The sequence below is a fragment of the Amblyraja radiata genome, chromosome 45, assembly GCF_010909765.2.
Source record: "Amblyraja radiata isolate CabotCenter1 chromosome 45, sAmbRad1.1.pri, whole genome shotgun sequence".
Classification (NCBI taxonomy): Eukaryota; Metazoa; Chordata; class Chondrichthyes; order Rajiformes; family Rajidae; genus Amblyraja; species Amblyraja radiata.
Genome location: NC_046000.1, coordinates 2642969 through 2657816, shown reverse-complemented (window position 1 = coordinate 2657816; position 14848 = coordinate 2642969). Strand labels below are relative to the sequence as shown.

The following is a 14848-nucleotide window of genomic DNA, read 5'->3' as shown; positions in this document are numbered from 1 at the left end:
GTACTTATTTCAACCAGTTCAACACAGGGATTAGCGGGGTTACTAAATTTCAAATTCTGTCGTTGATTGACGATTGAAAATGACTCTACTTCGAATTAGTTCTTCCCACTGTTGAGTGCATTGTGCAGCAAGCTTTCACCATTCTGTTTGGTTATGTGCAACATGTTCCACCCTCAATAGGTTTGTATCCCGGGCTTCCAAATCATTCTGGAATGTTCGCCCTCATGTGAGTTTTGGTCGGCTTCTTTTTCTGGTGAAAATGTGTCAGCTTCGATAACAATCAGCACGGGAGCACCTCAAGGCTGCATGCTCAGCCCACTGCTGTACACACTCTATACTCATGGCTGCGTAGCCGGTCATAGTGTGAACTCCATCATCAAGTTCGTTGACCACACCACTGTTGTGGGATGTATCACTGATGGGGACGAGCCAGAGTATAGAAGGGAGATCGACCGACTGACCGAAAGGTGCCAGCACAATGACCTAGCCCTCAACACCAGCAAAACCAAGGAACTGTTTGTAGACTTTGGAAGGGGTAGGATGGGGACCCACAATCCCGTTTATATTAACGGCTCGATGGTGGAAGGGGTCAAGATCCTATAGCGGAACTTTGGCTCGTAGTCCAATGTCATCGGCAAAATCTAGGTCTGTGGGGCGTCTTCCTGTTGCAAAATGGGTGGTTGCAAAAAACCGAGGGCGGAGCTGGAAGATGAGAGACGTCCCTCCTTCTGTCTCCTCCTCCTTCTGTCTGTCACTCTGAATCTGCCTTTCCCCCTCCTCCCGCTTTCACTGCATTTCCCCGGCAGGTCGGGGCGCTGCGTATAAAAGAAGACAGCAACAGTCAGCTTGTCACTGAGCAGCGACTTGTGTAAAGTAGCATCATGTCTGGCAGAGGGAAAGGAGGCAAAGGATTAGGCAAAGGCGGAGCAAAGCGGCACCGCAAAGTGCTTCGCGATAACATCCAGGGCATCACCAAGCCAGCTATCCGCCGCCTGGCTCGAGGTGGGGTCAAGCGGATCTCTGGTCTGATCTACGAGGAGACCCGCGGGGTGTTGAAGGTTTTCCTGGAGAATGTGATCAGGGACGCGGTCACCTACACCGAGCACGCCAAGCGCAAGACGGTCACTGCCATGGATGTGGTGTACGCTCTGAAACGACAGGGCCGCACTCTACGGGTTCGGCGGCTAAATAACGACCCCCTTTATTCCAACACAAAACAAAGGCTCTTCTAAGAGCCACCCACAGCCTCACAGAGGGAGCAGTGACCACGAGATCTGATTAATTATAATTTGTTACAGGTTAACTGGGACCGATGAGATTTTCAATGAATTATATTGCATCCCGCAGCAGTCAACGTGTTCCTGTAAATGATCATTGGTGATCGATTACCGATTTCCTGATTAGTTGTGGAGTGTTGTCAAGACCGAACGGAAATACCCCGCGCCCACCCCAGACGTTATTCAGCCCTTCGACAGACACGGTGGGTGACTGAAAAGAGCCGTTGGGTCGTTAGGTTGACGTTTCGCTGATTTGCTTGCTCTTACTGCCAGTGGCTGCGCTGCTTTTCTTGGGCAACAGCACGGCCTGGATATTAGGCAGCACCAATGATCATAGCTGTACGCGCCTTGAGCAATGGACAGGTCTCCCATCTGCTTGTGGGGCTCCTCGTCGTTGGGGACGACCAGCTGCAGATGTCTGGGGATGATGCAGGTCTACTTGTTGCCGGCCGGCCAGCTCGACGATTTCAGCCGTCAAATATTCGAGCAGAGCAGCCAGATAGACCGGGGCTCCGGCACCCACCCGCTCACCATAGTTGCCTTTTATCTAGGAGCCTGTGAACACCGCCCACCGGGAATTGCAGTCCAGCTCGGGACGAGCGTGACTTAGGCTTGGCCTTGGATTTGCTTCTGGTTTTCCCTCGTCCAGTCAAACTTCTGCGGAAAGTGAATGTGGAAATGAAAGGTCCTATAGGATCTTTGGTGGAAATTCTCCCGCTCTGGCCCTGCTTGTAGCTGCTAGAGAGGAATGTGGTGGGGCGCTTACCATTGGTGGCGCAGCGCTTCATCTCATTGGTAATATGAAATAGGCCAATCGTAGAGCTGCCTCGTTCTCCAATGACCAGACGCCAATAGGAAAACAACCGTCGCTCCACAAAAGAACTGACATTTAAAGAGCCCGCCCAAAAATAAAATACATTTTCAGCAATACCTTAGACTTGAAGAAATTAATTATACATTTATGTATGATAATGGATCCCCGCATCCACAGTAATTCTATGTTGACCCACCTACAAAACACACCGAGGGTGAATTAGTTTCATCGTGAGAGACTCCTAGGAATGCATTCTTACTATTTTAAACCGCTAACCTATGGGAACAAGATCGCTCTTTGCATATACGATATATTGACGTATTGACGGTAGACAAAAATGCTGGAGAAACTCAGCGGGCGATGAGGTGGGCAGGAATGTACTTGCATCTGGATTATACCGGGTTTGGACGGCTAATTTGATCAAATTAAACAGAAGGAGAACTATCGCCTGCGAATGAAATATCGAACCAGTTGCATCAATGCGGTGTCCAAATATCAACACAACACTTTCAGTGAGACCGTGCGTGAGCAGAGCCGTTAGGATTTCCGTTAGCAGCGTCAGCGCTGTGTGGGTCGTTACTTGGAGTTGGAGTATGTGGTCGCCGCCTTTGTCCCTCCAACCGGCCTCATCATTATGGAGATGGTGTAACTCAGTGTCTGTGGAAGGACTGATCAGCGACTGAGGGGCGCGCGTGGAAAGTGCGTAATAAAGGCGTTTGTTGTCCTTGAACCCGGAGCGCGTGAGAAAAGGGGGCGCAGAGCGAACAGGGGCTGGTCGTGTACACACCATTATGAGCCGTGTTGGCATTTACATCGAAACCAGTTACACTTGAATGACTGAAGTCAGACTCCACTCAGCAGCAGTCTCTGCGGCATCAATTCAGATAAAAGCCCGCAGAAAGAAGAGAACATTGATGTAAAAGGACATTAGAAAACCCCAGCTCTTTCTTCTGCCGGATTAGTGGCTCTTAAAAGAGCCGTTTGTTGTTGGTGGAGAGGTGGAGTTTAGGCGCGCTCCCCGCGGATGCGGCGGGCCAGCTGGATGTCTTTGGGCATGATGGTGACTCGCTTGGCGTGGATTGCGCACAGGTTGGTGTCCTCAAAGAGCCCCACCAGGTAAGCCTCGCTGGCCTCCTGCAGGGCCATGACGGCCGAGCTCTGGAAGCGCAGGTCTGTCTTGAAGTCCTGAGCGATCTCCCGCACCAGGCGCTGGAAGGGCAGTTTGCGGATGAGCAACTCGGTGGATTTCTGGTAGCGCCGGATCTCCCTCAGAGCCACGGTGCCGGGCCTGTAGCGATGAGGCTTCTTCACTCCGCCCGTGGCTGGAGCGCTCTTCCGCGCCGCTTTGGTAGCCAGCTGTTTGCGAGGAGCTTTCCCTCCAGTCGATTTACGCGCTGTCTGCTTGGTCCGGGCCATTCTCCTTCAACAGTGGGGGCACAGTGTGAAATACAGGGACTGAATGACGGAGCCGGCTCTGGGACCCGCTTTTAAAGGCTTGGTGAAGGGCCGGCCCACAGCCTCTGAAGGGATGGAGCAGAGATGCCACTCACGGTGTCCTATCCCTGCGAGTGGCTGCAGGTTTGTCAGCACCAGGCGGTTGTTTCAGAAGGTCTGAGGCGAGAGAGGAGGGAGAGAGAGGGTGGAAGCGATACAGAGATGTGTGACCTGCGGGTGGGGTGGGGGAAGCTCAGCCATCCAGAGAGCACACACTCTATGAGTGTTATTGGTTGAGGATACATTTTCAAATTGCCCGCCAATTTCGTAGCAGCCGGTAAACGAGGCCAGTCTTTTGTCTTATAATTCTGAATTCATTCAGGTTCTGTCAACTTGATATCAAATTCACTTAAACTTCTCCCTTAAATAATTGACCGAATATGCGGTACGGATTTAGACCGGATCCCGGTGCAGAGAGAATTTGTCTGCCCGTGACTGGAAATAAACGTTACCCGGGGAACGGTTTGGAGTCGACCCTCCTGTTGCTGCATTAATCATGATGTAGTGCGTGGGTCTCAGAATGAAGCACGAAGTCGTGTTTTGAGAGGCACTTTTTATTATGTTCCTCCCGGTTGTAGGGAAGACCAAACGAGAGGAAGATGGCACCCAAACCCCTGCCTTTAAAGCCTCCGGCTAAGGGCCGCCTCCGGACTAAACCACTCCTGTGCCGAGGGGTTCGACACTATGATGGCACGACCCTTGGGAGCCGCCACAATGAGGTACATAGGTAAAAGGGAAGCTGACATCGCCTTGTGTATGATCTTTTACTGTCGGCTGTCGATATTCTTTGCATCGCTAATGAACGCGGGGATGAAGCTAAACACTTTTGTGTTCAGTGGTTGAACTAAAGGTTTTATTAAAGCACATCGCAATCTGCATCCACTTTCATCCCGGGTCACTGCTCTCACTGTGGTTGGCTCTAAGAGCCTTACAAGCAAAGATCCTATAGCAGCTCCGCTATAAGATCTTTGCTTACAAGAGCGTCTGAAGAAGGGTCTCGACCCGAAACGACACCCATTCCATCGCTCCAGAGATGCCGCCTGTCCTGCTGAGTTGAGCTTTTTGTGACTTTCTTCAGAGCGTAACTTCACATCCACAGTAGTTACGCTTGGTGTGCTCAGTGTCGGTGACCGCATCATATACAGAGAGAGGGGAGTGGGAAGAGAGGGGCAGCGAGTTAGGAGGATGAATCTCGGGTTAATTGTAATGATTTCCGCCTCGCACTGAGCCTGGTCCCGGGATCGCTTGAGTTTAGATCAGCTCTTTCCTGATAGATGTGGGTGGCTCTTAAAAGAGCCGTTGGGTTCTGGTCTTTACAGACAGCGTTTTTTATTTCACTTTTTGGTCGCTGCCTTCTTGGATTTCGCCTTCACCTGGCGTTTTACCGGCTTCTTTGCTACCTTTTTGGGTATTTTCTGTGCCGCCTTCTTGGGCGATGCTTTCTTTGCCGCTGCTTTCTTGACCCCAACTTTCTTGACCGCTGGTTTCTTGGCCCCAACTTTCTTGGCCGCTGGTTTCTTGGGGGTAGATTTTTTTGCCAGTGATTTCTTGGTCGGTGGTTTCTTGGCCGTCGGTTTCTTGCTCTTGGATGTTTTGGCTGCTGGAACCTTCGCTTTCTTTACTGATTTCACGGCCGCTTCTCCCTTGCCAGTCTTGAAGGAGCCCTTGTTCTGGACCAGTAAACCGTTTACTAATCTCCTCTTGATGCACATCCTGATCAGATGGCCGTACTTGTCCACATCGACGCTGTTGGCGGCCAGACTCTTCTTTATCGCAAATAAAGACAACCCTCTGCGATCGCGGCAATCCGCCACAAGCTTGTCGATCTGTTCGCCCAGCTTGAGACCGGCTGCCTTGCTCCGGGCGGGCGGCTTCTTCTTCTTGGGAGCCTTAGTTTGAGCGGTGGGGACGGCTTGAGGAACCGCTTCAGCGGCTGCGGTCTCCGTCATATCGGCAACTATGCACAAGCTCTCTCTCACACTCAGAACTGAGTGAGAAATGAAGCGAGTGGCGGCGGCACTGAGCAACTTAAAGGCAGCGAGCGGACGGGGCGGAGACATACTGCTGTCAACTCCCGGCCCCTCCGCCTCGCTGTGTTTCTCTGTCTTCAAAAACCCTGTAATTCCAATTAAATTCGGACACTTCGGAGACCTAAACTGGCCTCGGTACATCTCTGAGACCGGAATGTTTATTGTAGAGTAAGTCTGATACGAATTAAAGGCAGCGCTTTCCATTTAGCCCCGTTTCACTGATGCACTGAGCGCGTTATCTGTCCACGTCACTGACATGCTCGCTGCTTTTCGACAGAAATATCGAAACCAACGTAAACTTTGCAGTTAATTCCCACTTCAGGACTGAGCTGGGACGTGGGGCTATTCCGTGCCACTGATATATTTACATTTTTCACCAGTGGGGCTGGGAAATCCGTCCAAGTGTTCGGACCCACAAACACAGTGACATCAGCCTGAGCCGCCCGCCCCATTAATACACTCTCTGACACAATGTTCACATCTACACATTCACAGCTCAGACAGTTGGCCCGTTGCACAGTTCCCAGGGTTGGATTACCTCTCCGCTCGACCCATGCTGTGGATTCTCGGGTGTTACGTGTAGTTTTCCAGTTCAGTAAACTCGATGAAGCCGCCGCTCATCAGAGTCTCTGATCCCTGGATTCGAATTCGTCTCGTCTCTTTCTTACATGAGCGACCCTGCATTTTTAAACAGTCCAACACCGGACACAAACACCAGTTGTGGTTTCAACAACTCACTGTATGTCTGAAATGTAATTTATTTACTTTTTTTTTAACGGATAATATTATGGTCACTATCTCCCCACTGACTCTACAGTCACTTGCTCTGCCTAATCTCCCAATAGGAGACCAAGTGGCGCCTCTCTGTCAAGCCCTTCCACATATTATTCGCAAAATCTTTCCTGGAATTCCACCCCTTCCATAGCCTCGAATCTATGGCAGTATTGTATTGTAATGTATTGTATTGTATTCAAATTTATTGTCATTGTCTCAATTAGAGACAACGAAATGAATTTCCCTTTACAGTCAGTATCATAAAAATAATAAATAATAAAACATATTAAAAATAAAATTGAATTAAAAAAAGAAAAGCACAAACACAGAAAGTCCACGACACAACATAACACAGTGGCACCAAGGTGATGAAGGCACCATAGTCCAGCCGGCCTCCCCTCCGATCTTCCCAGATGTTCATCCGTGGTCTGGGCCTTCCTAGCACCCGCAGTCGCCGCACCGGGCGGCCCGATGTTCAGGCCCTCACGCCGGGCTGGTGGAACGCCGACGCCGAACCCCGACGGTGAACATCCTCCTCCTCAGCGGCCCGGACCTCCTGATCAGCCGCCTCCCGCAGCCGGAGTCCGCAGGCCTAGCTGGGCAGAGTCGCAGGACCCCGCGTTGTTGATCAGCGCCGCCCGCGTTGGGAGCTCCGCGAACCACAGCTCCATGATGTCGGTGCAGCAGGTCCAGCACTCCGGGCTCCAGACGGCGATCCCCGGTAAGGCATCGATAGCCCCGTGATGTATCAGCGCTGTCCCGCCGCTGCTGGAGCTCTGGTCGATCCCGGCAGGAAAGGCCACGCCAAACCAGTAGGTTGGCCGCTGCGGGGGTGAGGACGCGATTCGAATGATAGTCGCGTCCTCTCCAGGAAGCGACCGAAGGACGGTATCCCCCTTACCGTGCCCTCATCCCCCACATAAAGACATTTAAAAAAACATAAAAAACACACTTTGACATAACTAAAAAAACAAAAAAACAAAAAGATACCGGGCTGATGGTGGAGGCTGCTGGCACCAGCGCCACCGGAAGTACAGCCCCAGTCCCAGAAGTTTAAATCGCTTACCAGTATAACCCTGTTATATTTGCACCTTTCTGCAACCCCCCCTCCCCAACATCACTAATTATTTCTGCGTCTGCTTGCGTATTGTTGCAAATCAGGGAGCAGGGCCCAAAGACCTCCGTGAACCTCGGGCCTTTGTCATCTCAGTATTTGGAGTTGGTTTATTATTGTTACGTAGCAATATATTGTGACAACGTTTATTTTGTATATAATGCAGGCACATCGTTCATTCACAAAATACATGAGTGCAAAAAGGAAACAAAGTGCAAGGGGCCACAACGAGGTGGATTGGAAGATTGGAAACATATGAAAGGTCTGTTCAAGAGTCTGATAACAGCGGGCGAATAGCTAATCTTGAATCTGGTGGTATGTGCTTTCAAACTGTCATATACTTCACCTGACAGCAGAGGAGACGAGATAAAATGACCAGGTTATGAGTGGTCCTTGGATTATGTTGCTTGCTTTCCCGAGGCAGGGTGAAGTGTAGATTAAGTTGATGGAGCAGGTTGGTTTGTGTTGGACTGGGCTGTTTCCACAACTCTCTGCATTTTATTGAGATCCTGGACAGACCTGCAATCTATGATTCTTGTGGATAAATGATTTCTATGGTGGTGCATCAGCAGAAATTGCCAGTCATTGGAGAGCCGCAAGATTTATTTGGTATTCTTTGAAGTAGAGGCGTTGGTGTGGCGCTTATCGTAGAATCAATGTATTTGTACCAGAACAAATAGTTGGTGATAGCCGGACATAGTGCAAATTCCATTTTCAAGTTCGCTGATGACACCACCGTTGTGGTTTGAATTACAAATGGTGATGAGTCAGAGTGTAAAAGTGAGATCGAGGGACTGACCATATGCTGATGGCACCACAGCCTGGCTCTCAATATCAGTAAAACGAAAGAACTGATTGTGGACTTTGGAAGAGGAAGGTTGACGCCCCACAATCCTGTTTACATAATTGAGTCAAAAACTTCAAGTTCCTGGTCATGCCGATTTCCGAAGATCTTTCCTGGACCCAGCACACTGATGCAATCATAAAGAAAGCACATCAGCGCCTCTACTTCCTGAGAACATTACGGAGATTTTCATTCTTTACCGCTCCTGGACGTTCAAGTTACCGAACCAGGCCACAATGCGCCAGTCAGTATGCTCTCTACTGTGCACCTGTAGAAGTTGAAGAGAATCCTCTTTGACATGTTTGTTTTATTTCTGAGTTTTTGTGATATTATTTATTATGATTCCATATTCTGTTGTACTGCAGCACATAAGAATGTCATTGTTTTATCTGGGACACATGACAATAAAACACTCTTGACCTGACTCTTAAGTTCCATTTGCCATTACTTGGGCCTCTGTCACAGCTGATTTAGACCCAGCGTCAATCTTAGATAACTTTATTCACTGTCCACGATACAGCTAATTTGTCATCCGTTAACTTGCTAACCATGACAATTGTAGAATCATCCAAATGATGGACATAGATGATAAACAACAGTGGACACAGGTGCAATAATAATTATAATAATCGTCTATTGTAGTTCACAACTTTTGAGGTTGTAATGTTTAATAGCCTGATGGCTGTAGGGAGGTTGCTGTTACTGAAGCTGGATGTTACAGTTCTCAGGGTCCTGTACCTTCTTCCCGATGGCAGTGGTCAGATGAGTGTGTGGCCAGAATGGTGTGGGACTTTGATGATTTTGGCTGCCTTTTTGAGGTAGCGACTACGATAGATCCCTTCGATGATGGGGAGGTCAGAGTCAGTGATGGCCTGGACAGTGTTTATGCTACTACTCCTCCCTCTCTACCCACCTCCCTCTCTAGAGATTGAAGAGGGAGGCTGAAGAGGAGGAGGAAGTAGTGCTGGTGGATGAGGAAAAATAAGTCGCGCCTGCGTAGTTGGGGACTATGAGTGAGTGGTGCAATATTGTGTTGGGGGAACGGCTTGCGTTGGAGGAACTGGTGAGTGGTGGGACCTTGCGTTGTCGGAGCAGACCCAATGGGTCTGCACTTGGTCTAGTGACAATTAAACGTTCTTGAGTCTTGAGAGCCCTCGGTCGGTGGGAGCGCAGCGAGCCGGCTGCCCTGCCAGCGGCGTATTCGTTATTTCAACTTTTTTTTGTTTTTTTTGTTGTGCCTAAATGTTAGTTAGGTGTCTCTTGGTGGGTCTTGTGTAGGGAGTGGTGGGGGGAAGGGGGGGGGGGGGAGGGGGGAACCGTTTTCGGTCGCCTCCTCGACTTCCTTACCTGGTAGTGATTCCCACTCACGCTGCTGTCAACGATTTACCACCATTGCCCCTCAGGCTCACTTTGCACGGAATCACCGCTCACTTTATCAATAAATTTTCGTTTTATTTTATTTCACCAGAATGTTTACTCTTTACACGATTCTGACTGGCTGCATCTCTCGCCTCTTACTTTGTTCTTTATCTCTTTCATTAATTTTTCGCTGATCTTTTTCATTGCTACTGCCTTGGAAACAAGATTTTATTTTGTTCAAGTTTCCGTCTTGAGAAAACAGTTTCTATTTTGCTTCCTTTTAAAAAAGCGGAGCCTAGATGCCTCTATTATTAACAACTATAGACCAATATCAAACCTATCTTTCATAAGTAAAATCATTGAGAAAGTTGTCCTCCAGCAACTTAATCACTTCCTGGCTTCAACTGGCTGCTACGACAACTTCCAGTCAGGATTTCGACCTCTTCATAGCACCGAGACCGCCCTTATTAAAGTTGTAAACGACATCCGTCTTAACACAGACTCTGGCAAAGTTTCAATATTAATGCTATTAGACCTAAGTGCTGCATTCGACACTGTTGATCACTCAATACTTTTGGACAGGTTGGAAAAATGGGTGGGGCTCTCAGGCACAGTCTTAAGTTGGTTCAGGTCATATTTACAAGATAGGAACTATTTTGTTTCCATTGGCGACTTTGTATCAGAACCAACCAACGTGACGTGTGGAGTACCGCAAGGTTCGATCTTAGGGCCCTCTTTATTCAACATCTACATGCTCCCACTAGGGCAAATCATGCGAAATAATAATATTGACCACCACTGCTATGCCGATGACACTCAAATCTATGTAGCGCTATCACCAAATGACTATCGCCCCATAGATCTGTTGTGCCAGTGCATTGAGCAAGTCAAAGACTGGATGTGCCAAAATTTTCTCCAACTAAATAAGGACAAAACGGAGATAATTGTTTTTGGTGGTAAAAAAGAAAGGCTTAAAGTAACCCAACACCTTCACTCTCTGTCCCTGAAAACTTCAAACAAAGCCAGAAATCTTGGGGTCATTATGGATTCAGATTTAAATTTTGACAGTCACATCAAATCAGTAACAAAATCGGCCTACTATCACTTCAAAAACATAGCAAGATTAAAAGGACTCATGTCAGCTCAAGACTTAGAAAAACTTGTACATGCCTTTATTATTAGTAGGCTAGGTTATTGTAACGGTCTCCTTGCAGGTCTTCCAAAAAAAACTGTCAGGCAGCTACAGCTTGTTCAGAACGCTGTTGCTAGAGTTCTAACAAAGACCAAAAAATTTGAGCATATTACACCAATTCCTAAATCCTTACATTGGCTCCCTGTATGTCAGAGAATTGATTTTAAAATCCTGCTGCTCACCTATAAATCACTACATGGTTTAGGGCCAAAGTATATCACTGACATGCTTCCACTATATAAGCCTTCTAGACCGCTAAGATCTTCTGAAACCAATCTGCTAGTGATTCCCAGAGTAAATACAAAACATGGGAAAGCGGGATTTAGTTACTATGCAACAAATAGCTGGAATAAACTTCCTGAAGATTTAAGACTTGCCTCAACTTTGACCACTTTTAAAACAAGACTGAAAACTTTTATGTTTACTTTAGCTTTCAGCTAAATCTTAACTACATTGCACTTTTAACTTTTGCACTTTTTATAATGCATTTTTAATTTTGCTTTTCTTTTCTTTTAGTTCTTCTATTTTATTTCATTTTATTATTTCATTTATTGTATGACATGTTTTTATGTGAAGCACTTTGAGTCTGCCTCGTGTATGAAATGTGCTATATAAATAAAGTTGCCTTGCCTTGCCTTGCCTTCCCCAGTTGCAGATTTTACACCAAAATGTCTCCATGAAGCCAGGAAACAATGTGAGAGTCATGTTTTTTAACTTCTCCAGTGACTTTACCACCAACCGGCCTGCACTGCTAGGCAGCAAACTGACGATGATATGGGTGGATGCTCCATTAGTGTCCTGGCTCACCAACTACCTGACTGGATGACCACAATGTCAGGCTACAGAATTGTGTATCGGACATGATAGTGAGCAACACGAGGGGCTCACAGGGGACAGTCCTCTCTCCCTTCCTGTTCAACATCTACACCACGGACTTCAAATATAACTCGGACTCCTGCCACCTGCAGAAGTTTTCGGATGACTCTACAATTGTGGGCAGCATTAGTGAGGAGAGGGAAGCTGAATACAGAGGTGTTTTCAACAACTTTGTTGGGTGGTGTGGATTGAATCACCCGATTTTCTAGCAAACGGTGGTAGCCAGTGCCAACATCTTCACTGTTGTGTGTTGGGGCAGCAGGGCGAAGGCCGCAGACGCCAACAGGATTAACAAACTCATCAGGAAGGCTAGCTCCGACCTGGGGGCAGAGTTGGATTCATAACAGGTGGTGTTGGCGGGGAGGATGCTACTCACCTACGGAGCATCTTGAACAATACAGCTCACCCTCTCCATGACACACGTGACAACCTGCCCTGAGCACCACCTTCAGCAACAGATTGGTTCAACCATGATGCAGTACAGCACGCCTGAGGATATCCTTCTTCCCTGTGGCTATCAGACTGTACAACTCCTCCCCTTTCTGTCTTGAGGTAGACTGGCTTCCCTCCCCCCATCCCCAAATATTTGCACATCCCCAATCGTTTCATTCCCCCACTTTAATTTCATGTTTCATGTATCTTGTGCTTTATGACAAAATAAAGACTCTTCTAAGCCACCCAGAGCCTCACAGTGAGAGCAGTGACCCGGGAGTGAGTAGAAAGCCAACAGTTTGTATACTAATCTCTTATGTGGGACCTTGTCGAAAGCCTTCTGAAAGTCCAGATATTCCTAAGAGTCTCTCACCATGAAACTAATTCACACTTAGTGTGTATTGTAGGTGGGTCAGCATAGAATAACTGTGGATGCGGGGATCCATTATCATACATAAATATGTAATTAATTTCTTAAAGTCTAAGGGTCCCTGGTGGGAGACCGCTTTTTGGGGCTTCTGCAACGGTGACTTTCCCGCCCGAGTTGTGGTGTTGAAGAGTGCCTGGAGTGGGGCCTTACATCGCCCGGTGCGACTTTAAAGACCGTGGGACTTGCTAGCGCCCGCCGGGGGCTCCAACACCAAGACCCGCAGCGCGGCCTTACATCGCCCGGCGCGGCTTTAATGGCCGCGGGACACTTACCATCGCTCGCTGGGAACTTTGACTCTGACATCGGGAGGAGTGCAGGGGAGAGATAAGACTTTGCCTTCCATCACAGTGAGGAGCAGATTCATTGTGATGGATGTTTGTGTAAATTGTGTTGTGTCTATGTTCTTTTTTCTTGTGTGTATGACTGCAGAAACCAAATTTTGTTTGAACCTCAAAAGGTTCAAATGATAACAAATAAATTGTGTTGTGTTGTATTGTAAAATATATGTTATTTTTGGGCGGGCTTTTCAAATGTCAGTTCTTTTGTGGAGCGACGGTTGTTTTCCTATTGGCGTCTGGTCATTGGAGAACGAGGCAGCTCATATTACCAATAAGATGAAGCGCTGCGCCACCAATGGTAAGCGCCCCACCACATTCCTCTCTAGAAGCTACAAGCAGGGCCAGTGCAGGAGAATTTCCACCAAAGATCCTATAGGATCTTTCATTTCCACATTCTCTTTCCGCAGAAGTTTGTGGAAATTGACTGGACGAGGGAAAACCGGAGGCAAAGCCAAGACCAAGCCTAAGTCACGCTCGTCCCAAGGTAGACTGCAATTCCCGGTGGGCCGTGTTAACAGGCTCCTAGAGAAAAGGCAACTACGGTGAGCGGGTGGGTGCCGGAGCCCCGGTCTATCTGGCAGCTCTGCTCGAATATTTGACGGCTGAAATCGTCGAGCTGGCCACTAACGCGGGATGTTTCCGTTCTGTTTATCCGCTGTCGTATGAAACACCCGGACTAACTCACATTCCACGTTCCATCCCTCCAGTTGCCATGAATAAAGCCAACATCTTACCCACACAAAGCGCGCTGCTTCTATCCGGGTTTCTACACAGTCCGCATTCTCTCCGTCAGATACACGGTGCTCTCTCCCAACGGGGTGCAGTGAGTGGGGAGCTGGGGAATATCAGAAAGGTCGAATGAGGGAAAATGTATCAATCCGCAGAGGGAATATTTAATCTACTTTCATCTGTGCGACGACTTCAATTACTGGAAATAACTTAACCGGTCAAACAGCATTTGTAGATGGAAGGAATAGGTGACATTTCGCTGACACGAATCTGTGTCTCCATGTAGCAACTCCTGTCTTCATGACCTAATGCCACCCAGACTGTTCAACACCAGTACAACACTCCACAACAGTACAACCGATCACCAATGTAACAAAATGTTCATTTACAGGAACACTTTGACTGCTGCAGGATGCAAATATAATTAATTGAAAATCACATCGCCCCCGGTTAACCTATTACAAATTATAATTAATCAGATCTCGTGGTCACTGCTCCCTCTGTGAGGCTGTGGGCGGCTCTTAGAAGACCCTTTGCTTTGTGTTGGAATAAAGGGGGTAGTTATTTAGCCGCCGAACCTGTAGAGTGCGGCCCTATCGTTTCAGAGCGTACACCACATCCATGGCAGTGACCGTCTTGCGCTTGGCGTGCTCGGTGTAGGTGACCGCGTCCCTGATAACATTGTCCAGGAAAACCTTCAACACCCCGCGGGTCTCCTCGTAGATCAGACCCGAGATTCGCTTGATCCCACCACGCCGAGACAGGCGGCGGATAGCTGGCTTGGTGATGCCCTGGATGTTATCGCGAAGCACTTTGCGGTGCCGCTTTGCTCCGCCTTTGCCTAATCCTTTGCCTCCTTTCCCTCTGCCAGACATGATGCTGCTTCACTCGAGTCGCTGCTCTGTGATAAGCTGCCTATTGCTGTCTTTTATACGCAGCGCCCCGACCTGCCGGGGAAATGCAGAGAAAGAGGAAGGAGGGGAAAAGGCAGAATCAGATTGACAGACAGAAAGAGGGACGTCTCTCGTCTTCCAGCTCCGCCCTCGGTTTTTTAGAATCGCCCATTTTGCAACAGGAAGACGCCCCACAGACCTAGATTTTGCCGATGACATTGCAATACCAGCAGAGACGAGACACGTCCTTAA

General features: G+C 48.2%; 3 protein-coding genes across 3 annotated transcripts; 1 reads left to right on the top strand and 2 right to left on the bottom strand.

Moving 5' to 3' along the window:
• The first annotated feature begins 881 nt into the window (after nucleotides 1-881).
• Nucleotides 882-1242, top strand: LOC116968425 (histone H4-like). The gene has a single exon (XM_033015194.1). It carries the CDS (start codon nucleotides 882-884, stop codon nucleotides 1230-1232), a length of 351 nt encoding a protein of 116 aa, XP_032871085.1. The 3' UTR covers nucleotides 1233-1242.
• Nucleotides 1243-3044: 1802 nt separating this feature from the next.
• On the bottom strand, nucleotides 3045-3537 carry LOC116968519 (histone H3). Its single transcript, XM_033015287.1, has one exon. The coding sequence runs from the start codon at nucleotides 3505-3507 to the stop codon at nucleotides 3097-3099; it is 411 nt and encodes a 136-aa protein (XP_032871178.1). The 5' UTR covers nucleotides 3508-3537; the 3' UTR covers nucleotides 3045-3096.
• Nucleotides 3538-14296: 10759 nt separating this feature from the next.
• Nucleotides 14297-14607, bottom strand: LOC116968421 (histone H4 type VIII-like). The gene has a single exon (XM_033015191.1). The coding sequence runs from the start codon at nucleotides 14576-14578 to the stop codon at nucleotides 14297-14299; it is 282 nt and encodes a 93-aa protein (XP_032871082.1). The 5' UTR covers nucleotides 14579-14607.
• Between the last annotated feature and the right edge of the window lie 241 nt (nucleotides 14608-14848).